The sequence below is a fragment of the Tachypleus tridentatus genome, chromosome 6 (genome assembly GCF_004210375.1).
Source record: "Tachypleus tridentatus isolate NWPU-2018 chromosome 6, ASM421037v1, whole genome shotgun sequence".
NCBI classification, from domain to species: Eukaryota; Metazoa; Arthropoda; class Merostomata; order Xiphosura; family Limulidae; genus Tachypleus; species Tachypleus tridentatus.
The window spans coordinates 17,689,150-17,715,491 of NC_134830.1; the positions used below are offsets into that span (position 1 = coordinate 17,689,150).

At 33.7% G+C, this 26,342-nt stretch overlaps 3 protein-coding genes across 15 annotated transcripts in view; 2 read left to right on the top strand and 1 right to left on the bottom strand.

The window, feature by feature from the left end:
• The window catches only part of tw (Protein O-mannosyl-transferase 2), a 78,017-nt gene extending 61,478 nt beyond the window's left edge, over nt 1-16,539 (bottom strand). For 2 of the 11 annotated variants that reach the window (XM_076503532.1, XM_076503521.1), the window contains exons 1-3: nt 16,174-16,298; nt 8,688-8,924; nt 6,976-7,060 (exon numbers count right to left, since the gene is read on the bottom strand). In XM_076503532.1, the coding sequence (XP_076359647.1) occupies nt 6,976-7,060; nt 8,688-8,896 (294 nt within the window). In that variant the 5' untranslated portion in view covers nt 8,897-8,924; nt 16,174-16,298. Of the gene's footprint in view, nt 1-6,975; nt 7,061-8,687; nt 8,925-10,323; nt 16,079-16,173; nt 16,299-16,371 lie in introns of those variants that run through there. The other 9 variants (XM_076503528.1, XM_076503529.1, XM_076503527.1 and 6 more) reach the window with 9 other exon arrangements.
• A 2,330-nt stretch (nt 16,540-18,869) lies between these two features.
• LOC143251559 (general transcription factor II-I repeat domain-containing protein 2-like) lies at nt 18,870-19,631 on the top strand. The gene has a single exon (XM_076502831.1). It carries the CDS (start codon nt 18,870-18,872, stop codon nt 19,629-19,631), a length of 762 nt encoding a protein of 253 aa, XP_076358946.1.
• Nucleotides 19,632-24,028: 4,397 nt separating this feature from the next.
• Hph (HIF prolyl hydroxylase) overlaps nt 24,029-26,342 on the top strand; it is a 48,357-nt gene continuing 46,043 nt past the window's right edge. For 2 of the 3 annotated variants that reach the window (XR_013028784.1, XM_076503533.1), the window contains exon 1: nt 24,040-25,586. Coding sequence is in view for 2 of the 3 variants with exons in the window: in XM_076503533.1 (XP_076359648.1) it covers nt 24,054-25,586 (1,533 nt within the window). In the remaining variant the exon portion in view is untranslated. Of the gene's footprint in view, nt 25,587-26,342 lie in introns of all 3 variants that reach the window. The other variant, XM_076503534.1, reaches the window with a different exon arrangement.

The window sequence follows — 26,342 nt, forward strand, 5'->3', positions numbered from 1 at the left end:
AATATCAAAATATTTTGTTTTATTTTTAACAACTCCTAAGTCATCCACAGTACTTTATTTTTTTAGGATTTCAGTTCCTTTTGAGTGCACACATTAGGTCTAATAACTTCTACTTACAGTGTAAATTAGTATATTATCTAAAAATTGCATTTTTTAAGTTTTTATTTTGGATTACTTCTTGATTTTTACACTTAGCTTTACTGTTCTCCATCTTCTACATTCAAATGATTATCTACCACATGAAACAAATGCTTTATATCACACTCTATTCAAATAATTTACAGTAATTTAAAGACAAGAGCATATCAATTTTAACACAGCTAATTAAATCAATTATTGAAGGATTTCTCCTTATTTAGATTATTTTTATTTAAATCTTTTCATTACTTGTACTAAAATTTTAAAACATTAGAAAATGTGGAATTCAGTACTTCTTTTGTCTTCTGTAAAGAATATATAGGTTACCTAAAAGCATATGCAAAAGTGCATTATGTACCATAACAATAAAAATCAAATGTAAATGGTAAAACTATTCACATATTTTTCATTATTAAAGTATACAGTTACTTATTGGTCAAAATTGCCTATAAAATTTTTTTTTTTTTTTAAATCTCATATCCATACAGCTTTAATCTCTAACATCCACATAAGAAAACTTTAACATAAACCTTAAAATACTTATAAGCAATGATAAAGTGGCTACCCAAGTAAAGGAATTAGGTTATTATTTACCAAAAATAAAGTTTATTCCATGTGTTACCAGTACACATTCTGAAGATAAAAAACATATAAATTTAACTTACCAAATAATAAATTAGTTTGTGCAAAACTGTTTATTTTGCACATTTCCATAATTGTAAAGTTAAATGAAAGGTGAATGGCTGAGACTTATGTACCACATAAAGTTGAAGTTTTGTAATTTCAATATAAACTTCAAAAAAATTCCTTTGAGTGAAAACTATTGGTTAAATATGCAAACTTAATACAATTAATAATGAATTATTTAAACAGTTAGAAAAGTATAATCCATGTACTTTTTAGAAAAATTGTTAAAATTACCTTAGAATGATTGATTTTGAGACTATGAATCAAATGGTTCAAATTTATGCAATCAAAATACCTCAATGTTTGTTTTAAATGTAGTTTACATGAATATATTTATTATTAAGAAAATGTTATTCAATAGAAGATATTTAAATTTTTGTGCAAATCTTATTTGTAGTATAAGTTTTAACAAAGGTAACAGACAAAGCTTTGTATTACTAAAAGCACTGGAACAGCAAAAAGTCTTTAGTCATGGGTTCATTCCCACTGAATTTAAACATAAATCTTGAGATCAATTGCTTATACAGGACATATAAAAATCAGCAAATTCACAGAGAAATAGTATGGATTTTAATGCCATGAGGAAAGATATGTGGACTTTCAAAAACAAATGATTATTAATGCTACAACATTGTGTTAAAAGTCATAATGAAGTCCACTATGGGTAACAGTACTGAAGAAATGGAAAAGAAACTTAACATGCTTTTGTGAAAATATGTTTCTGATAAATATTCACCTCTTCTCACAGTTATACTTGATTTGACTGCCCTCTATTGCCCAATTATTTGCTCATTACTAATCTTGAAATCCCCACTCAACACCATGTGGTTCAACTGCATTAGAACATGCTCATGGGAATTCAACAATCCTCCATCAATAGGAGTGCAGCACTCTCTCCTATAACTGCTAACTCTTTCTGTGCAGTTAAGCCCAAACTCCTCTTATTAGGCATAAAAAATTGTCACTAAAAGTGAAGAGAATAATTGAGAAATGTGAGAGAAGATAAATATACATCAGAAATAAATTTTCAATGCAGGAAAATATTAATTACCAATATGGTCACTTACCTTCTCCCACAATGACAGCTAGAATCCTACACTGATCATGTGGAGGAACTAGTGTAAAGGAACTTCGAGCAGCACCCTTCAAAAGCATCTAAAGAGTACTCATGGAATGTGTTGTTCATTAACAAGAAAAAGATACCTGTTGGAGACCGCACCACATCTGAACCAGGTATACTCTCTGCCCATGTGAAACAAATATTTGTTTGGAGTGTCACATAAAGTGTGAAAATTCCAGTCCAAACCAGTGGCACCAAGACTGAATCGACCATTTCATGGTAGGAGGAGAGTCCTCTACCATTTATGTAAGGCATGTATTAATCAAAGGATCCAAATATTTGTTTGGAGTGTCACATAAAGTGTGAAAATTCCAGTCCAAACCAGTGGCACCAAGACTGAATCGACCATTTCATGGTAGGAGGAGAGTCCTCTACCATTTATGTAAGGCATGTATTAATCAAAGGATCCAAATTTATCTAATCAAAAGGCCTTAAATTCTGTTTTAAATGTAGCTTACATGAATACATTTTCCCATTTTTATTTAATAAAAACAAAAGGTAAAAGACAGGGTTGCCCTATGTAAAAAGAAGGTAGAAATGCAATGTGGACCATCATTTCTAGTCCTAAAACCATGAGGTGTAAGGAACATATTGTCCAGTCTGCAGTAGAAAGAGAGTTCCAGACCACTTACATGTGTTGACTTGTGTTGGCTGGTTCTTTTCTGACTAGCACCAGCTAACCCGACATTCAGGCAACTGTAGAAGGAAATGTTCCCAGCCAGAGTGGTGAACTGCAAAGAAATGAAAAAATCCAGTCCAAACTGATTAAAGTCTGACCTAGATAAGCAGAACTGCAGTAGGAAGATAGTCACGTTGTTTATGCTGGCAGAACACCACTGCCCTACTCTCAACTGAATGGGATTAAGCACACTCAGTAAGATGTCTCTGTGGTCCACCAACTCAGCAACTAGAAACTGGTAAGTGGCAAGGACTCCCATATACCACTGCAAGAAGGTGGGAGAAATGCACTGGAGACTCTAGAGGAATGCATCATGAGAAAAAGTGCAATGAGTGACCAATAAACCCTATTTTCTAAAAGCATACTATTTTTGATCTATGCAATTTAAGGAGTGGCAAAATGGGTAGCAATCTCCTGATTTACTCATGTTAGTCCATGAGTAAAAAGTCCAGTATGAACATATTTATAAATCAGTATACTGAGAGAATTAAGCTATGAGTGGTCTTGTGGAACACCCCATCTCAACAGTGAGTAGCAACTCTTTCAATATGGACTCAGTAAATTTGACCGACCATCTGACCTCTTTGTAATAGTTTAAAGTCTTCTTAAACTTAATTCTTCTAATTTTCAATATAGTGCATACATTTTCTCAAAATCTGGCAGTCTTTCAGTCAATAACTCTTTCACATAAAAAAAAATCATATTTTCGATAAAATAATGATTTGTCCATGAATACAGAGTATTTCTTTTGAATAATCCATGGGAAAAGTAGTTTTCATGTTAAAATTAAAAATACTTTTCCTCATCTCAAAAACCTCAAATTTCTTTTGCATAATTCCTAGAACCTCCTAAATGCACTTCAAACACTTTTCCCAGTAAAATGTTATAGTTTATCTTTTATTTTCTCTAACCTATCTCAAAACAAAATAGTAAATTTAACTGCCCTCATAACTGAAATAAAAATTAAATCTAAATTACCCTTTTTTCTTTCTGGAATGACTTGAAATTGTAACTAAAACTACATTCATTTATCCTAAATAGCTCCAAGTTTGTAAGAGAATACTATAACTGTTTGCTATACTTATATTATTTGCTGCTCTATGTTTTAAGAAAAATAAGTTTATGAACTTAATCATAAATAATAATCTATATACATATATAATGTGGAATAATGGAAACCTGACTATTTTACTAAGGTCAGTTTTATGTTATTGGATACAATAACATGAGTGCAAAATGGCCATGTCAATTCAAGTTGTGTAATGTTAGCCAGGCATAACTAGAAGGTCAATAAAATAAAGATAATAAATATATCTACATATACAATGCTATGAGATTTAATCTATTCAGATGAAACATTTGTGTTTTTGTGTTATGAGCTGTAGTCATTCTAGAATGAAAAAAGTATAATTTGTATTTATTTCCTAATTTTTTTATGGTGATTATGAGGTTGGTAAAATTGACAGACCCCATACAGTTAGGGTAGAGAAAATAGCAGACAAAATATAAGGTTTCACTGAAACCAAATATCTGGAATGCATTTAGGAGGTTTTAGCAAGTACATAAATAATATTTGAAATTTTTGTTTGAATGACAGTTTTTAATCATAACGTGAAAATCACTTTGCACTTTCAATAGTAACAAAACAGACTCGATATTTTCACAAACATATCTTTGATAAAAATATTTTGTTAAAAAAATCTGATTTTTTGTGTACAGAAAACTTGGAATCTTTACTAAAAGTCTACCAAATTTTTTCAAGGCACAAATACTGTATCAAAAGTTATAATATAAATACTTAACATGTATATACTATACTAAGTTCATTGTGAAAGGGTTAATTAGAAATACTTTTGACAATAATAACCTCTGAACCCTTTAAATCCCAGGCTCCCCACCCTTTCAGCACCATCAGCACCCTAGGCTTCCCTGACAATTTTTAACCCTTTTGGAAAAACATTTATTTTTAATTTGAAAACTAAGAAAATCTTACAAGGATTTCCAAAAATTTTATAGCACATAATTTTGGGTTTATAGTACAAAACAATGAATTTATTTATCATAACTTATTCATAACATTTCTCATAGCTTACAATTATTGATGCTAAAGTTCAGTGACTTATTTCCAGAATTGAACTTTGGAATGATAAGCCTCAAAACAGTTCTCATTGCCAGATCCAATGCACAGGAACACCTCACATATTTTACACCAGAAAATTGTTTCAGTATGCTTTGGCAGGTCCTTGTCTTTGACTTCCAGATTCTATCTCTTTGCCTACTAGTATTTCTCTGTGCAGACAATGCATCTGTTGTTCCAGGTTGCTTCTTGTGGTTGCTCAGGTAGGTGTACTGAGACAGTTGGTTCATTCAGCAATTCTGTCTCATCTGAGACAGACTTCTGACATAACATAAGGACCTGTGAATGATAGTGTGTCCCAACTAATTCATGACAGTTTGTCAACAAGTTTCCTTGTATGGTTTGTGGCAGTTTTGTATGACATAAACATTGTATGCAGACCAGACAAAGAATTTCACCATACGTCATCTTGGCCATCTGTAATGGTATATGCATCTTTGCAGCTTTGTCGTCTAGTCATTCTTGTCGGTGCCAGCCATAAAGGTATTATAAGGCTCTTGCTAAAGCTGGGCATGGCACTGGTATTCATTTCTGTTCCTTTCTGTCACAGTGCAATACTGTTGCATCTGCATTACAGATATACTTTGTGACAAAAAAGTAAATTGGATTCTTATCACGCCACACAACAGCAGCTGTCTTACTATTGTACAATAATGAATGAGAACTACGATCCGTTTTCTTTTTGGCAAGTTCCTTAGGAAATTTCCTCCTGCTGGTCAAAGCTGTACTGCACAATCATGTACCCTGTTTCTCCAGCAAGTACTCTGCAACATTTACAGAAGTGTAAAATCAATCAGTAAATATGCAGTGCCCTTCAAATGGTTTGTAAAACCAAGACCCCAGCATCCTGTTACACCCAGTACTGTCTCCAATGGTTGTTCCACATCAACTTTCCCTGCATAAACCTTTGCATTCACAAAGTATCCACTTTTGCTTTTGCATAAAAGAAATGTTTTAAGGCCCCACTTGATTCGTTTGTCTTTGATATACTGCTTTATGCTCAGTGCATTTTTTGTGGGTATCATTCCTTCATTCAGTGACAGTTCACAGTACAGCACATAGTACCATTGAAAGTCCTACAATAATGTAAAAAAATTGGTCTGCTCTTGTATATTTTCTCCAACTTTTAAACATTTTGATCTCTTTCATTTATACAATGCAACATTGACCAGGTAGCTAAAAATTGATCACAAGTGAAAAACTTCCTGAATCCAGGTGTAGATGTAATCCAGCTATCCTTCTTCTTCCAGTACATCTTGTACCTATCTTTGTAAATCAGCATGTAGATCAGCATCTCCAAGGCAAGTCAATACCAAAAAAAAGCTCTTCAGGAACAGTGACTGGAACAAACAGTTTAGCAAAGAAGTTGATAGGTTTTCTTCTTTTACATATTCAGCTTGATGATTTGTTTCCTGTGAGATTAGGTTCCATCCAGATTCATTCTAAAACAATAAAAAAAAAATAGCAGCATACTCATGTTTGAAATTGAATTCAGGATGTTTTTGGACCTACATTTTCCAGTTGTTTGAATTTGGCAATTGCAGCTGAAAATGAAGTAATGTTAGTTGACCAAGTCAACTGATAATCATCAGGAACATGACACTAAACAGGTAATGCACAATCAGAAGCCTATATATCACAATATTTGTTTTCAAAGGAATGTAAACACACATATTTACATACTTATATATTATCTATTTGCGTGTGTGTATGTGTAATTGTTCACCTGATCGTTTCAGAGACTCGGCTACTCAGAGGTGTGCAACTTGTATCTCATAATGCCTGGAACAAGGAGTTTTATTATTATGCTTTCCCCCACATCATTCATTCCATTGATAAATCATTTTTCTGTTGCATTTTGTACAGAGTTACTCAAAGGCTACCTGAACTACTTTTCCACAATTCAAAACTTATCAACTAGAAGGGTAATAGCTAGTCAATACCACTCCCCAATATTTCTTGGGGCACTCTTTACTACTGAATAATGGAATTGACAGTCACATTATAATGCCTCCATGACTGAAATACATCTTAAAGCTTAGAAGCCTCCTGTCATTAGCAGATATAATTACTTTATATAAAGAACTAATGAAACTGCTTAACAAGCATTGATATTTCTATTAATATAAATAGTTATGAACTAAAATAATTTAAATTTGTACAACATATAACATTAATTTACCTTTTAACAATGTAATTATAAAAATTCCTCACCTTTCCCAAAGGTGGATGTACATCAAAAAAAAAAGTGTGATTGATATACCAGCTTCCCATTTTTCCAAAATGTGTTTCATCCCAACTGAAAAAAAGAGCAACAAAATATTGCATGACATAAAATTACCAAACACTGACACACAATATAAATATATCATTGTAGTTTTCTTTTTAAAGTTTTTTTTTTTTAAATTCTGTGGCAGGTCTATATGCTCAGTTACAAGTTTTAGACTAAAATATATATGTAAAAACTGCTTGTTTGGGTTGAGAAAATATTTTACATAGAGGAGTGAACATCGTTTCAACCTTCTTCAGTCATTGTCAGGTTCACAAAGAAAGAAAGAGGTAACTGACCAGAAACTGACCACATGTTTGAAAGGGGTTGTGTAACTGAGTGGTGGAATGCAGAAGGTGGTGTTAGGTGTTTGAATATATAATTTTATATTATTTATTATATTATTTTTAATATAGATATAAAGGTGTTCCTTTGTATTGGTTTATTTTGGGTTTAGGTTGTTGTATAAGTAAGGCTTCTTTAATTTTGCATTTATGTTTGTTTCTTTATTTAGTATTTGAGTGTTTACTATGATTATGTTGTGTTTATTTGACTTGCAGTGTTCGAAAACGTGTGAAGGTGACTTTTTATGTTCTTTGAATCTGGTTTCCATTTTTCTACTTGTTTCTCCAACATAGAAGTCGTGGCAATTATCACATTGTATTTTATAACAATGACTGAAGAAGGTCGAAACGTTGTTCACTCCTCTACGTAAAATATTTTCTCAATCCAAACGAGCCGTTTTTACATATATATTTTTCCTACAAGTGGGTTTTCTCAACATCACTGAAGTTTTAGACTATTTTAATCTTATCTTTAGGTACTGATACATATTTATAGACTTAACTTTCAAACTATCAATTTGTCATCTTGGTCAACTTACTAGATAACTTAACAAAACTGTTCTTAAAAAAAGTATTTTTAGTATATTGGTTGTGTAACAAGTTACAGCAGTTATAAATTGGTTTCATTTGCCTGTTAATGCAGCTTGCCTGATATTGTGGATGATGATATAAAATACGAAACTGTAGTGGAGTTCGGAAGGACAATACGATTCTAAGCCATGTTAGCTCCCTTTCAAGTTGTTTCAAGCTTCAGTAGCCAGTTGAAATTATATATATATATTTATTTCATAATCAAACTGTTAGTGTTTCTCTATTCTATTTTGCTCTTTAATAGTTACAATGCTTATTGGGTATATTTAATTAATCAACTATTTTATGTTATAAAACAGTTGATTAATTAATACTAATGAACACTTGAGCCTTCATTTGCTAATATATTACAAACCTTCAAATGTCAAAACCTATCCTTCATTATACCTCCAGTTAGGTATATGTCTTAACATGCAATAATTTTGAAAATATTATTATTATGTTAATTTTCTCTTGTCTCCCTACAATGTTATACATTTGTAGGAAATTAATAAATAAAACTGTCAATTACTCATATTAGTATTTGATGGGTCAGTACCACTAAATCTATTAAAACATATCTAGTCACAAAAACACTTTTAACCAATGATCAAATTATATATATATAATGGTCTGTAATTTGGCATCTAGATACCCAAATATAATAGCCAAAAATCATTAAATTGACATTAAATAACATTACATAAACTTAAAATAAAGCTATAGTATTTATATATTCTTACCATACATGATCAGGTTCTTCTATTTTGTACAACCTTGTTGCAGCAGTAAGCAATAAAACACCACCAAAAGTTAACCACCAAATCATATTATCTTTGTCTTGTGTTGTCATCTTCTTCTTTTCATTCTGGAGTTTTGATAATTTTATTTTGATTTTTTCACCTGTTTTCTTCCCCTTAGATGTAGAACTTTGTTGCTCTTTCATGGTCATATTTTCATTAATAGAGAAGGTTTATAGTCTGTGACAAACAAAAATTACAGTACATTTTATGTTCAGATGTTCCAACTTGGGGTAAAGTATAATTTACAGTTTTTAAAATTTCATTGAAAGAAATGATAATGCATATATCTACAAAAGTGATAAAGCACAAAACTGACTTTATGATTTTAAAATCAAAACTAAAATTATTCAATTCCAAAACTTTAGAATAGTACTGAAGACAAATAATTCTATACAAAACAGAAATAATGGAACTGAAATTCCGTAAAGAATTTAAGACCTATAATAACAAAAAAACATTGGATAAATGTGTATGTAATTGGCTATAAATTGTTTCATAATCTTGTGAAATAAAAAATAAATCAATTCTAAAGATTTTGTTTAACATCTTGTAAGATATTTTTAACTTTCAGGTTACAGAAATATAAAGAAATAAATTTTTTTTAAGAATACTGCAGTCCTTCATGTTTTACAGACTCCATCACAATGATGTTAGAAAGTGTCATGACAAATTTTGTGAAGGCTCGTTATAGTCCAATCAAGTCCATCGTGAAGCCTCCTGTTTAAAGCTCACAATTATTTATATATATACAGATAAGTTCACAGAATACCTTGTGTAACTCTGATACTTTAATTGTAATTTGCTAAGGCACTTAGTATTATCTAAGTAGTAATAAGTGATTTTCAAACTATAAAGTTGTGTATAGCCATCAAGTATTTGTAACTGAGAAACTAAGTCAATGTTTTAGTGTTTAAATTACAAAATTAGATATTAATTATTAGCATATTCTGACTAGTAAGAAGAGTTTAAGCAGATTTGATTGGCACCTAAATTGCATTTGACAAACAAATTTCAAGAGCTGTCATATTAATCAAAGGATGTCATATTTCAGTAGCATGCTGCAAACATATCTAAGTTTAGCTAGAAAAATTAAATTTTTTATTGACAAAAAAGTACAAATCCCTCAGTACAAATTAATCAAGGTACAGAATCAATTCACCAGCAGCTCTCATACATTTTTCAAAGATGAAGAACTATCATTGGCTAAGAATAAAAAATACTTCAAAAGAGCCAACAAAAGATAATATTTAATGAATATTAAATCCAGCCCTGATCATTTAAGTATTTATTAAGACTTTTCTTAAAATCACTTAAATTTACACTATCACCAAATCTGAAAGCAACTCATTACAATGACAAAGAACCCTATTATAAAAGTAAAACTTTGTAAGGTAAAGATGACCCTTTCCCTGTTAAAATGCAAATCTCTCTTTGTTTTGCTTTTCTCATAAATACAAACAAATGCATGAATACTATTAATTCCTTAACTCTCATCAAAATTATAATTTAAATAACAATAATCCACATGCATTACTTTGCATTTATTGTAATCAAAAGCCATCTGCCAGTTACTCACCCAATTCAAGTGATCTAAATCCTTTCATAAACCAGCAACACCCAAAACCTTAATATCACAGCTTATCTGAATAAGTTATTGAACATTACTTCATCTAAGTCATTATTACATATTTATTTAAAGCAAATTTCTCAACATTAAGCCTTTTAAGTATTCCATTTCTCATATCAATATAATCTGACTGAATTTCATTTAAAATAACTGCTTTGTTTCCTCCAGCCACTTTTTAGTTCATTGAGCCAATTTACTGCCCATACCATCATTCAGATGCATTTCATGTGACACTTTAACATATGCTTCCTGAAAATCTAGATATAATAAAGCCACACCTTTACTGTATCAACAGTAACCTCTTCAAGATATGTCAAAAATTAGAAGAAGATTCTCTCCAACTGAAACCATGCTGACTATCCAACAAAAGTTCTGGCTTCATTAAAAAAAACCTAGCAAAGTATCTTTTATTACATATTTAAAACTTTTCCCCTTACTGATGCAAGACTAATATACCTATAATTACTTTGACAGATTTTATCAACTCCCTTAAAAAGGGGAGTAATATTAGCCAACTTCCAATCTTTTGAGCATTTACCAAAGCTCAAGAAATTACAAAAAGTATTGGTAATTATCTCAGATATCCAATCCTTAACCTCCTTTGAAACCTCTTGGAAAATGTTTTTCTTGCTAATGTGACTTGTAATTCTTTAAATTTCTAAATTGTTTCTTAAGTTCAGAGTTCTTAGTTTTTAAGGTCATAGTGTTCATCAGTCATGTTTCCTTGCAGAATATATACAAGATGAGGAAAACTGCCTAAATCTACTTGTAACTCAGTGTTTAATTTTAATTACAGTAGCTAATAAATAAAAGTAAAACGAAGTTCAAATTAAGTTTTATTCACTTTAATTCAAAGGAATCACACTGTGCCTACATATCCTTTTATTCATATATATTATAATACCAAAAATGCTAGTACAACACACACTGAGACAGGAGGTCATGTTTTCCTAATAGGGCCAATTTTAATGGGGAATGACACCTCTGGTTTTAATCACATTTTATATTCTGTAACAAATATTTGCCCCCATAATTCCACACAATATGCTGCCAATATTTTTGCAAGATAGTTCAACATCTAAAAATATTTTGGAATATGCTCTTTAAATCCCACAGATGGCATTCCAAAACATCCTTAAATAGCACAACTGAACTTAAATCAAGAGATCTTAGATGATCAGTGCATATTTTGTACATTATTTGTCTAAAAACATTGCATCACAGATAGTTGCATTTTCATGTTGATAAAGGTATGGCTGTTTTACCTCTAATTCCATCATAAGTGTAACTCTGAACAAACTTACCAGTGGGGGTTAAAGGTTGCCATTACAAACAGAACAATAAATTTAAACCAACTGGTAGTAGATTCATCACATTGTGATAGTTTTTCCATTGTTTCCTACCCACATTTTGATTCACAGAGCATTATAAAAGTAAATATTTGCATTCATGGCTCTAATGAGATATATGAGGATTATCTACTAGATTTCAGACATTCTGTGAGAACACTATGATGGAGTTCACTGAATACAATCATACAAAAGGCTTGCAGGATGAGATTTTTATTGAATACTAAGTGGCTGGTTTCATGCCACATGTGAGGTTTCATTTTACAATATGTTTTAAAACTTGCATTATAAAGATAAAATAAATATTCTACAGAATATAGAATATGAGACAGTAAACTGAAGAAAAAAACACCTCTCAAAATGAAAAAAAAAAAAAACAATCAATGCCAATATTTAAGATTAAAATTAGTATCCCAACCACTAAATATAGCATTTTAGATACATATAGCAAGACAACTGACAAAGAAATGAGACTGCAGGTGTAATGAACAAAACTATTGAAATAACTCTACACAGAATGACACAGCATAAAAAACAGTGCAAAATAAATAAAATAACACTGGTTTACAAAGAAATTGAGGCAAGCACAAAAATAGCTGTTTTAACCTAATTTGGGGGTGCTGAATTCAGATTTGAAATCCGTTTTTACCCATCACCTCTAGTTTTTTAGATATGCATACTGTACATTTTGTACACATACTGTACATAAAGGCGTATATGCATTCAGGGTTAATTTCTAATATTGTGTGACTTATGTCTTCTTTTTTAGTTATTATGCAATAAATGTAAGTGATAGCATTACATTATATATATATATATAGCTATATATCAAGATGGATTTTGGCAGTTAAGCGTAGCCAACACGTCTCAATCAACAGCCAGTAGTGCACTGGCAGTCAGCGCAGGAGGTTGGTGTCCCTCGACAATTGTGTTACACAATCTTTTGGGTATATATTTGTATTACAATTTCCAACGACGCACATAATTATTATTGCCTTACATATGATTTAATTTTACTTTGTTTTTTCTCAGATTCTCCAATGGCTTCAAGCTCGTCAAAACACCGAGGATGCCTCAACAAGGCCAATTCTTTCTGCTACGTGTGTGGGGACTTCACGACAGTTGCACAGCGTCGAACCATCACTTCCCTCCTCATAACTGCCTACTTTCATTATTTTGACTGTAAAATTGGTGATCAGGACAAATCTTGGGCTCCACACATCTGTTGTAAACCCTGCTACAATGGACTAACTGCTTGGTTTAATGGCAAGAAAGCGGCTTTCAACTTTGCAGTCCCGATGGTTTGGAGAGAGCCACGAAGCCATGCAGATGATTGTTATTTTTGTCTAACAAATACAACTGGTTTCAATGCATCTTCTAGAAAAAAGATCAAATATCCCAACCTTCCATCTGCTATGAGACCCGTTCCCCATTCAGATGATCTTCCTGTCCCAACACCTCCAGTAAATAAGAATCATCTTTCCTCATCAGATGAAGAAATGCCTCCAAGGGAAGATTCTGCCAAGTCAATCTCTTCCGAAGATATTGACTCTTCTTATTCAGGAACAAGTGGCAACGAGCCACACTGGATCATGCAAGAAGACCTGAATGACCTTGCTCGTGATTTGTATCTGTCAAAACAGCAGTCAGAGCTCTTGGCTTCTCGGCTTAAACAGTGGAACCTAGTCCAGGAAGATGTAAGGATCACCAGTTTCAGGAATCGGAACAAAGACCTTGCTTCATTTTTCGACATGGAAAACAAGTTGTGCTACTGCACAAATGCACCTGGCTTGTTCACTTTCCTTGGTTTGCCACATAATCCTTCAGACTGGCATCTTTTCATAGACTCTTCCAAGCGAAGTCTCAAGGCTGTGCTTCTGCACAATGGGAATAAATATCGCAGCATTCCCACTTCACACTCTGTCCATCTAAAAGAGTCCTATGACAATATGGAGCTTCTTTTAGAAGCTGTTAAGTACAACCAGTACCAGTGGAGTCTGTGTGGGGACCTCAAGGTCATTGGTCTTCTTATGGGTATGCAAGCGGGCTTCACAAAGTACTGTTGCTTTCTCTGTCTCTGGGATAGTCGAGCTGTATCCCAGCATTACAAGCAGAAAGACTGGGGGTCTAGAAGCACTTTCGTTCCTGGCGAACACAGCGTCAAGGAGAATCCTCTGGTTGACATGAAGAAGGTGCTTCTTCCTCTTCTTCACATCAAGCTTGGTTTGATGAAGAATTTCGTGAAGGCCATGGACAAAAATGGTGCTGCCTTCCAACACTTGTCTACTGTGTTCCCAGGTCTCAGTGCTGCTAAGCTCAAAGAGAGCATCTTTGTCGGACCTCAAATCCGAGAAGTGCTGAAGGATACTGATTTTAAGGAGCTTCTTACCTTAAAGGAACTGAGAGCATGGGAAGCATTTAAGTCAGTCTGTAGTGGCTTCCTTGGTAACACACACATACCAAATTACCAAGCCTGTATTGAGAAGTTGCTAAAGACTTATGAGGATATGGGATGCCGAATGTCACTCAAAATTCATTTTCTCCATTCCCACCTCAACTTCTTCCCTCCAAACCTTGGAGCAGTGAGTGATGAGCACGGAGAAAGATTCCACCAAGACATTACGAAGATGGAGAGCAACTACCAAGGCAAGTGGAACCCCAGCATGATGGGAGACTTCTGCTGAATGCTCTTGCGTGACATCCCGGGAGGCAAAATACACCAGATCATCTAAGAAAACACATTTCTAACTGTCTGCAGTACTATGAATTGTGTACATTGTGTCATCCAAGTATATTTATTCCGTCAATGTTCTTTATCTATCCTGTTTTATCTGTAATAAGCTGCTGCAACTGTTGAAATAAGCACGTATATACCCTATATATACTAAAATGAGACTATTTAAAAGCCAGAAAACTAGAGGTGATAGAGCAAAACTGTTTATAAATTTGAATTCAGCACACCCAAATTAGTAAAAAACACCTATTCACATTCTTGCCTCAGACAAAAAATATTTTTTTGTAAACCAGTGTAATCAAAAGGTCAATAAAAGACAGACACAGTCACAAAATCAATATATATATATATGTAAAACAAAAAAGACTAAACTAAGTTATTATGCACAAATTAGTCAATGAAATAGATTATAAAACATTTACAAGACATTAAAGCAAAGAGAAAAAATGAACCAATATAGCAAATACAGTACAATGAAAAAGCACTATATTTCTGGATGTCTAAAACTAAAATCTAGATATCTTACCAATTCTATTGATGCATACAGAAAATGCAAATCAGATAAATGCATGAACAATATCATTTTAAGATTTATCAACCATCCAAAGTACTTGTTTGTTCAAATTTACTAATGGTTGACACACTTAAATATCAAATTTCAACAGAGGATGAATGAAGCAAGTCATAAAAACATGGAACAAATAAACAAAAGCCAATTATTCAACCCAATAAGTTCATTTCTCCTTTTCTCAAATATAAAAAACAAATCATAAACCCAATGAAATAAAAAACACATAAGGACAACAAGGGATGACTTGATCTTTCAAGGCAACCTAGTGTTCAAACTAATCATTAAAAAACTAATGATACAAACTACTTTTCTCAACACACATTACATAAAAACAATTTATCCCACAAACTAACAACTCTATAAATTTATATTTAAGGAAAGGTTCTGCAATCCAGTTAGCTAGTAGTCTCTCTGAAAAAATTATGTTTTAGCCAACAGTCACATAGTCAGATCAATTCAACTCATTACAAGTAATTTTTGACTTTTTGAGACCAAGCATTTAAATAGTCTCAAAAAAGTAAAGTGAGAAATTTGGTAAAATATCAAAAAGTTTACCTCAGCTGATTTGCCATATTTTATTGAAGATAATGCCCTACAAACTATACAACACTAGATTCAATGTGAAAAACTGTTATCAAAATAAGTCCATATGGTCTTTAAGAATAAAAATAGCAGATGTATCAACTACGTTCGTAGTGTAAATACGGAATTACGCTTATCCAGAGTAACTTCAAATAATTCTGAAAATGCCAAACGAAATAATTAATAGGTGTGGTATTCAAATTAAAAACAAGTTGAAGTCAAGTAGCATACTAGTACCAGTACTATAGTGTTACTACTAGTGACAGTATTTCAAAATTCTCTTGCTTATGGGATTTAGCTAAAATACAAGAACCTGTATTATATGTATTATTCTTGTTACCGCAAAGCTGAAAATTTAAGCAACTTTCAAGCAAATGCAGGTAACCGTTATGTTAAAAGCTAAAAACCTGTTTGACGTATCTTGATCATGGCACGCTGCCACTGTAGTTTACACCACCAACCGAGACTAACTAAAGTTATTATTCGTTATTAATATTAAAATTTTAACATTTTAATTTACTACAATTAAACTAAAACATTATTGTATTAATGATAATCCTTACCTACAAACTACCTTAATCAAAATAGTTTTTGATAACTTTAACGAAAGAGCTACCAATAACGCAAACAATTACTTATAAATTACGTCTGTACCCCTCACAACTTCTTCACCAAGACTACTGGTTGTATCACAAGTAGTAAAACTTCACCCAAAGCCTACGTCACTCATACCTGTTCCATATGTGAAAAAGGTAATCTACCTGTACTAGTGCAACTTACAAGGTACCTTTCTACCTGAATGTGACTTCAACGTCATCATCTCGAGGTCAACAAACTATTCGAAACAAAGCGATGAGAATTACAAATGAAACCTTCGTTCGACTGACCATTAAATATAGAACCATTTAAGAGTAATACATAGCTGGAATAAAAATTTTCCTCAAAGTTGTGAAATATATAATGTTGTGGGTTACATTTTTATTATGTTAATATTTTTGTTCAATAGTAATTATTGGCGGAATCTAGAAATTTCATGAAGGATTGGGCCTTTGCAGTTTCCCCAGTATATCAGCGATAAGTTTCACAACTTATAACGTTAAATTTTAAGTTTCGATACCCACTGTGGGCAGAGCACAGATAGCCCATTGTGTTACTTTGTGTTTAATGATAAATAACCTTTTGCAGGAGCCCTAATCTTCGTGTTACAGGTAGAAAACTATTACAACGTCAAAATTCCAGGATAAATTAATAAGTTCAAAGTCAGGCCCGGCATGGCCAGGTGGTTAAGGCATTCGACTCGTAATCCGAGGGTCGCGGATTCGAATACCCGTTACACCAAACATGCTTGCCCTTTCAGCCGTGGGGGGCGTTATGACGTAACTATCAATTCCACTATTCGTTGGTAAAAGAGTAGCCCAAGAGTCTGCGATTGGTGGCGATGACTAACTAGCTTCCCTCTAGTCTTACAATGCTAAATTAGGGACGGCTAGCGCAGATAGCCCTCGTATAGCTTGCGTGAAATTCGAAACAAACAAAATTCAAAAGTCATGTAAGCGAACTAGATAGATACTGCATACATGATAAGGATAGTCCTAAACACCTTTACCCAGTGAATATATATTTTCTAAATATAAAAGGCCACCTATAAACTAGACTACACATTAATTTGGGGGTTAATTACTAAACATTAAAATGTTTTTTATGTAAATTCTTTATAGTTAATGCCTAACTAATGAAAGTGCAAATAATTATGGAACTATAAAGAGAAATGATTTACTTGCACCATGTGTTTGTGTAGATAGTGCATGGACATGGCCCTGAAAGGGGTCTGAGTCAGTGCGGGTTACTCTGGCTCTCGTGTACGATATATAAATGCACTTGACCAGTGGTTCTCAACCTGCGGCCCGCAGATCACTTTCCAATGATGACATCCTAATATAACTCAAATAATCAAAAATAAAAAATATGCACTGTATATAACATGTACATGTAGGCTACTCACTGTGGTATGTGTGTGTGTGTGTGCAGATAATAATCTAAACCTTCAAGTAAGATGAATAGCAATTACTTTTAATATCTCTATGATGCTTCGCGTATGCGATTTGCCTCGGCCTTTGTTTACGCTTTCCTAGCCATTGCCTTGACCCATATGCAATGAAACTTAACTTTTTGAAAGGGGCTTGTGTAACTGTGTGTCGAAATGTAGAGGGCGGTATTAGATGTTTGGGATATATAATTTTATTTATTATATTAATATAGGTATAAAGGCGTTCCTTTATATTGGTTTATTTTGGGTTTAAGTTGTTGTATAAGTAAGGCTTCTTTAATTTTACGTTTGTTTATGTTTGTTTCTTTATTTAGTATTTGAGTGTTTTCTATGGTTATGTTGTGTTTATTTGACTTGCAGTGTTCGAAAACGTGTGAAGGTGACTTTTTTATGTTCTTTGAATCTGGTTTCCATTACGTTGTTCGCTCTTCTATGTAAAGTGTTTTCTCAGCCCAAACGAGCCGTTTTTGCATATATATATGAAACTTAACTTTGACTCGATACCGCGTCGACAATAGTGACGATATCTCTCCAACGTTTCTACCGCGTCGCCAACAGCAACGAGCTTTCCTCCGATCACGTTCGTTCTGGTTTCACCGCCCATTGCGCCCGCTCCTGCGTGTATTCGCCATGACTCATCTTCTCTCCATTGTTTCCTCTAAGACGCTGATTAGCTGTTCGAGTTCCTGACGCACTATTGTTGTGACCTACTTCTCACTTCTCCCCGTTTGTCGGCTACGGCTGTCGCGAATCTCGTGTTCCGAAGGGCTTGAATTAGGTGAGGTGGTAGTCATAGGAACAATATACAGTGAACGCTAAGGCGTGTCGCTTGAAAATTTGTTATTTGTAAAAGACCCCATTAAGATGAACACGCCGCTGCCGAAGAAAGCCCGCACTGTTTCAGACGAGAATCGCCGTTTCAACACCGAGTGGGAATTAGATTTTTTCTTCATAGAAAAAAAGAAGGAAGATGTTGTTGTCTTCTGTGCAATAAAATCATAACTGTGATGAAGCGATCTAACTTAGAACGCCACTATCGTTCGCTTCACTCCTCAAGCCTGGATAAATACAAGGAACATGCACGTGAGGCCAAACTCGAATCCCTGAAAAGGAACTATCGAACTCAAACAAACATATTCACAAGAGTTGTAAACGAATCACGGGGATGTAACTCTGACGTCCTACAAGCTTAGTCATCTGTTGGCAAGTCGCATGAGACCGTACACCGATGGTGAGATACTGAAACAAGGCATTCTTCTATTCACTGAAAACTGCTGCCCGACTTCAACTCAAAAGGCAACGAAACTGCAGCTGAGCAACGACACAGTGACCAGACGGGTTGAGTGCATTTCAAACGACCTACGAGAACAATTGATGAGTGAATCAAAGAATTTCGTTTGCTATTCGATTGCCCTTGACGGTACGAAAGACATTGCCGACATCGAGCAGCTCGCTTTTTTCATTCGCGGAGTTAAGCCTGATTTTACCATCACCGAAGAACTTCTTTCTATTCGCTCTCTTCATGGTTCGACTAAGGGTGCTGAGATCTTCCAACAGATGATGACTGTCCTCAAGGATGCGGAGCTTGATCCAGCGAAGTTAGTCGGCGTAGCAACCGATGGTGCTCCTTCTATGCTTGGCCTCGGTGAGGGGCTGCAAGGTCACATTACAAGATGGCGTCAGGCCGAGGAACTGAAACCTGTTGTATGGCACCACTGTATCGTTCACCAAGAAAACTTACTTGCAAAATCGCTGAAATTTAAGCATGTTACGGACATAGTTTTCTCGACCGTGAACTGGATCCGTGCGAATGCGCTTAATCATCGCCAGTTTAAGCAGTTTCTTGTTGATATCAACGCAGACTACGGCGACGTCATCATTTTCACGGCAGTGCGCTGGCTGAGCCGATCGTCTGTCATAAAAGATTCCATGCTTTACTCCCAGAAATACGGACTTTCCTCCAGGAAAAGGTGAGGATGTTCCTCAGCTCAACGACAATCAGTGGCTTCAAGATCTCGCTTTTTTGTTGACATAACAGGTCACTTGGCGCATCTTAACCTGCAACTTCAAGGAAAGGATAAAATGTGTCACGAGTTGTTTGCCACTTTTACTGCATTTACATCGAAGTTAGAGCTGTGGATATCTCAGCTTCAGCGCGGCAGTACTCTTCATTTTCCGACTTTGGCTGAATTTAGTGCTTCGTCGTTTTCATATACAGAAGTACTTGTGGATCTCAAGGTTGAATTCGATCATCGCTTCAAGGATTTCAAGACATCAATAGAGGAACTGCATTTTACTTCGCACCTTTTCAATGCAACCCGAGTGATGCACCCGCACAATACCAGCTAGAGCTGATTGACCTGCAGGCAGATATTTCGCTCAAGACTGCCTTCCATGGAAATTCTCTCATCGATTTTTGGCGACGCATGCCTCAAAAAACTTTTCCTCAGCTCCTTGAAAATGCTTACCGTCAGGCGTGCATATTCGGATCAACATATACTTGCGAGATGGTTTTCTCGAAATTAATTCGCATAAAATCGAAATTCCGCAGTCGTCTTACTGACAGTCACATGACCCAGCTCCTTCAAGTCGCTTCAACAACAATGACTCCTCGTTTTGATTCCTTGGTGGACTCGCAGAAACAATTCCAACAGTCACATTGACTAATTCACAAGACTTGCAGGTTCATGGTTGGGTGTTTAAATTTTATTTTTGGTTTGAATAGCTTCGAGTGTGCTGGATATGACTTGGAATATTTTTGTATATATTTTCAATAAATTCATTGTCTGTCTGGTCATACTGACATTTTACTTATTTACACCTCTTAAAATAATTATTACTTATAATTTGTATCGGTATACAACTTAATAACATACTAACGTGGACCAAAGTGAAACGATGTTCAGCGTTTTTTCTTTGGCTTCCTCCGCACAAGAAATAATTCATAACATACGTTGCAATGCAACTAAAAGTGTAATAGGAGGTAACCACTCTAATAATCGAACCATTCAATCAGATGTAAAAGGACGGCATCAATTTATCAGAGAATTTACTATAATTTAGTGACTTGCGGCCCGCGAGTCCAGATCGGGTCATCATGTAACCCGCTGACAAAAAAAGGTTGAGAACCACTGCACTTGACAGTTACAAAACCAAATTTAAAGGAAGGAGGAAGAGGTCGACGAAACCTATCTTTCCTTGGTATACAAACATCAATACCCAAATACCTATAAGAAAGAGAGAGCAAAGTTTGTTAATTAGTAAGTTACACAGTAAGATTTAGTGATTTCTTACGTTTGCGATAAACCACACGGTGAATGAGTCACAAGAACAAAATAAATTCGTTTATTAAAGACTGGGTCGAATAGAAAATTTATAAGCAATCTAAATTTGAAAACTCAGCTGACTTTTATGTTATTTTAGAATTTGAAAACTGGTCACTTTGATGAAATTTGAAATAAATCTTTATTTAAAATGTGATATATCAGTATACCGCGTATTTCTACAACCTGTGTGTATGTTTTTCGTATAGCAAAGCCACAAAGGTCTATCTGCTCAGCCCACCGAGAGGAATCGAACCTCTGATTTTAGCGTTGTAAATCCGGAGACATACCGCTGTACTAGCGGGGGGCATTATACACCTATCATCGTCGAAACACTTAGTGATAAGTCAGAATTCTGCAACTAATATCACCGTACCATCAAGTAGAGGCATCGAGACACACGATCAGATCAGTGATGCTAATGTTCTAAATATTTTTCAAATTGTCATATGTGTTTCTATGACTATTATTTTTTATTATGCGTTTACTTGTATTTCTTTTGTACTTACTTTACTGTTTTTATTTTACTTTGTATTTTATTTAAGTATTCATAATATTCAACTTATGTTTTTAACATGTTCAACCTTTTTAGTATAGTGTACGACTGACAGAAAATTTTTATATTTTTAATGTATATTTAATTTTGTATTTAGTTTAGTTTACTTAAAAATTCTTGCCTCCAACTTTATTTAATGTGAGTTTTTAAATATCTATTTTTTTTAATTTTAAGTCAAGCGTGTTTCTGATTGTATTCTTTGTTAGCGGTGTTCATTTATCTATATTTTTATTTTTTAGTGTTTTATTTTGAATTTATTATCACTTTATTGTATTTTATGTTTAACATTGTTATTTCTTTATATTTGAATTCTGGATGCCCAGTTGTAATTTCAGTTTATTTTACGCGCTCATTTATTAAATTCATTTCACTTATATTATGATTATTATTTCATTTTTGCATTTTGTTTCATTTAGGATTTTAACTTTTTTTTTTCTAATTTGTTTGGATTTATATATTTTTCTTTGTTATCTTTGTTCAGATGTCCTGACATTTCGTGTAACATCAGTAGAAAATATTTTAGCATTTTAAAATTTGAACTGCATTCTTTAAATGTGTTTTATTTTAATTAGGGTCAACTATTTCCTTGAGTTCATAACTAGCTTAGAATATATTTTTGTTTACAATAATGTTGAAAGGTTGTAAACATGTAACTAATCCGACGGCTAGAAATTCGTATCATTCTGACCTTGTGTCTGACCTCTCTTATAAAATGGCGAACTCATATTTTAGAGATTAAACGTATATTTGAAATAGTCAATAGCACGTAAAGTATCCGATTCTAGTTTACAGCATATTTATCGTTTTATGTTAGTAAATGACTCCACTCAACTACAGCAACAATTAGTTGGAGTAACCGTTATTGTTACTAAATATTATGTTTGTGTGTTTCTTTCATTTGGCTTCTGTATTCAAATTATTTGTTTTCAGTTACGTAGTGCCCAAAGACCACAAGTGGTCACGCGTATAAACATTTAATTAAATATGAACAAAATACGTGTTTGTTTTGCAAACTGTATTGTTAATGAAAGTAACAGATTTGAAAACATGAAAAGTAAAAAGCACCCGCCGTTTACTAACAATTAAAAGTACTTTGTTTCTAAAAAACAAAACAATAAGACATTTCTGTTTCTTGTGTAACATTTCCAGAATCTGCATTTTGCATGTACTTTTGGTCATATCTGACGGTTAACGTGAACTATAAAATCCAAATTCTCTAGTTTACTCCATTATTTAAAAGAGGGTTGTAATATTTTCCAGTGGTAGTTCAGGTAATGCCTGGAAGACGTATCCTATTTGTAAAGTTATCTGGTGTTGTATGAGTTCTTTAGGTAGTTTGTGAAGATAGTGAAACACTTTATCACGCATAACTTACATTTCTTTGCACCTAATGGAAACACTCAATCCAAAATTCCCCCAATTAGTTATTTTTCTAGCTGTAATAATCCATTAACTGTAGTTAATTGATACAGAAGTTTCAATCATGACTATATATGTGTGTGTGTGTGATTTTTTTATGTGCGGTGGATAGCTTTACATCCTTGCTATAATCTCTCTCTCTTTATATATAATAGTCAAAGGTCTTGTCGCACTTTGTATCTTCGTACAAATAAATAAATAGAAATGCTTTTTTTCAAGAGTGTACTACAGGAAAACCATTCTTTTTTTGTTGCAGTCCCTAAAATTATATACTGATATTAACATCCAAACGTCAATATTGTATGAGCTGAATGATTTATGTGAAAAAAAACAACTTTTTTAGAACAAACAATTTTTCTTTTTGTGGGAGAATTTCACAAAAAACGAGAGTTCTGCTGTCGACTTATTGAAATAAATAATTCGACGATATGAGTCTTTGGAAAAAAACGGTTTATACTTATATGTATATTTCTTTTATGTTGGTATTAAATACCATGATTTTGTTCTACCATGTCGAATAAATTGAATATCTCACACTTGAAAACTTCTTATAGAAATAACAACTGTCAAAAAGCACCTACTTCTGCAGTAATATTTCTTTTCCTTGGGTTCAGTTTGTTTGTTTGTTTTTGAATTTTGCGCAAAGCTACACGAGGCTATCTGCGCTAGCCGTCACTAACTTAACAGTGTAAGACCAGAGGGAAGGCAGCTCGTTATCACCACCCACCGCCAACTCTTGGGCTACTTTTTTACCAACGAATAATGAGATTGACCGTCACATTATAATGCCCCCACGGCTGAAAGAGAGAGGGTGTTTGGTGTGACGGGATTCGAACATGTTTCAAGCATATTTAAAGCAGAGAAATAATTATATTGTTAATGGTTTTTAAAATATATTTTTCTCACTGCTACATACCCTATTATGCAAGGTGTAAGGTGAATTTAATTTGCAGTAAACACTTTCTATGTTGTATGATTCTCCTTAATTAAAGCAGTGTATTTATCAATAAGAAAGGTAGGATAACACATCTTTAATTAATTAACAGATACTTGATGAATATTGAAATATACCCACTAGGTGTCGTGGTGTTCTAAACTATGTCGTCTTTGATACGTGACTCAACCAGCGTAGTTTATCGATGCGAGTGGTGTGGGTCGACAGAACACCTGCGAAGGTGCGGTAGATGTCACGGAGCATACTATTGTTGTAGAGATCATCAAAGAGAACATTGGTCGTTACATAGATCTGTTTGCCGAATTACACCGGATCCGTCATCTCAAGGTAGTTTCGATGAAATAGGTGCTTGCGGTGGCCAACCAAGGTCAGAGCTCGAAGTATTTAACGTCATAAATACGCAAATACCCGAGCCGAATTACGTTCATTCTCAAGACACTGACTTCGGCCTGGGAACGGGAATAAATTCACCAGATAGCTTTGGATTGACATCGCTTTTAGAAACTGTAGGTTTACATTCAAATTCCATTTCTCCACTTCACCAACAGCAATTTAGCAATTGGTGTGAAATTGATAGTGATAAGCCTAATACAATCACTAGTAATAATATTAATAGTACCACTTCATCTTTGTTGCGTTCTACTGTCCATCCTCAGGTTCAAGCCAACTGTTTTTCTCGCCCGTGTATCTTATCAACTGCAACTAATAAACCAAACCAAAAGCCTTTGAATTTGAATCTTGATTTTGGGCTTAATTTTGGACATGCTGATCCTAGAATTGGTGAAAAGATGTCGGAGTCAACTGCTAATTTAGTTCCAATGAGTTTATCAAACAGCTCTAATGTAAGAGGAATGTCAAGAGGTCATGCAGATGACCTTCTGTTAGCATCTTGCCATTTTCCAAATATAACAGCTCAAACTGATAAACTGAATGACTACAGTACAGGCATTAAACAAAATACAATACCTGTACAGCCCAACTTGCCAAGTGCTACTAGTATTGGTTATGAAGCTTGTAGGTCTGCTATTACTGTTACTTCGCCAAATTTCTTAAATGGGAACTCATGTTTTCCTGTGTCTTATAATAGCAATATCAGGGCCACATCATACTCCACACCATTACAGTCGCATTTTCCTTCTACATCTAAAGCAGTAACTGGTTTTGATTATTCTGAGAAATCTTACAATAAAGAAATAATGAAACAGTTAGAAAGCAGACCTGCAGATGTTCCAGTAATGCCACTCGTGAGTTCTTCCAGCTCATCAGCTCAAATATCTTCACAGTCAAATAGCAGATTTCATAGAGAATCTGCAGCTGCAGGTCACAGTCAACAGTGGATTGAACAAATGTCAAGAAGTATTGTACATGATCTGAATGTTTATGGCATCTGTGTGATAGACAATTTCCTTGGAAATGAAAAAGGTGATGCTATTTTAAAAGAAGTAAAAGGAATGTATGTTACAGGACTATTTCAAAAAGGTCAGTTAGTCAGTACAAAAGCACCAATGATATCACAATCTATTCGTGGTGATCATGTTACTTGGGTAGATGGAAGTGAACCATATTGTGAAACTATTAACTATTTAATGGAGATATTAGATCGTGTGATTTCATGCTGCAATGGGATGCCAAACAATGGCCTTTTTAGCAAGTATAAACTCTGTAAAAGAACTCAGGTTAGTTGGTGTCCCACATTTTATAAAATTTAATCTGTAAATAATATTTTATTCTTGTAATGTTTAGAAGTAATTTAAAGTATTATTTTGTGTATTTATAGAGCATTGGCAAATATAAAGTTTTTTTTCTAAAGATTTGTCTCTCATTATTAAGAGTTTTTGTAATAGTGTAAGTATATATTCTTTATTCATATTACATGTGAGTAATTTGTGTCAACTTGAATTTAAATAATGTAAGATCTACAGTGTATGGACTCTGACAAAATTTGTTCCCCTTTGTCTAGCCATTTTCACCATTAAATAAAAAAAAACAAATAAACTGACTAATCATCACTTTCAGAGAACCAAATTGTTTTTTGCATGACAATCTTTCCATATCATGTATTGTTCTATTGGCCCTTCTTTCAATCCCTTCTAACAACTCAGTGCCATTCTTAATGTAAGCATCCCAAGAATATGAAACTGTTTCAAATGTGGTAGAACTGGTAACCTATATGTTAAATGTATAATCTGTTTAGACTGGTATTCAGTACTTCTGTAAATATAACCTAAAATGTTAGATATATTTTTGACTTTTTTGTTGTTTGTTTGTTTGTTAACATGTTATTAAAGATGCAGATTATATGTGGAGGGGTCTCTACATACTATTGCTGATTTTATGAGTTGCATAACAAATACTAGATACATAAAACTAAATGATCTACCAAAAACCATAAGGCACTAAACACACTTTTAATATAAAAAAAAGTAAAATAA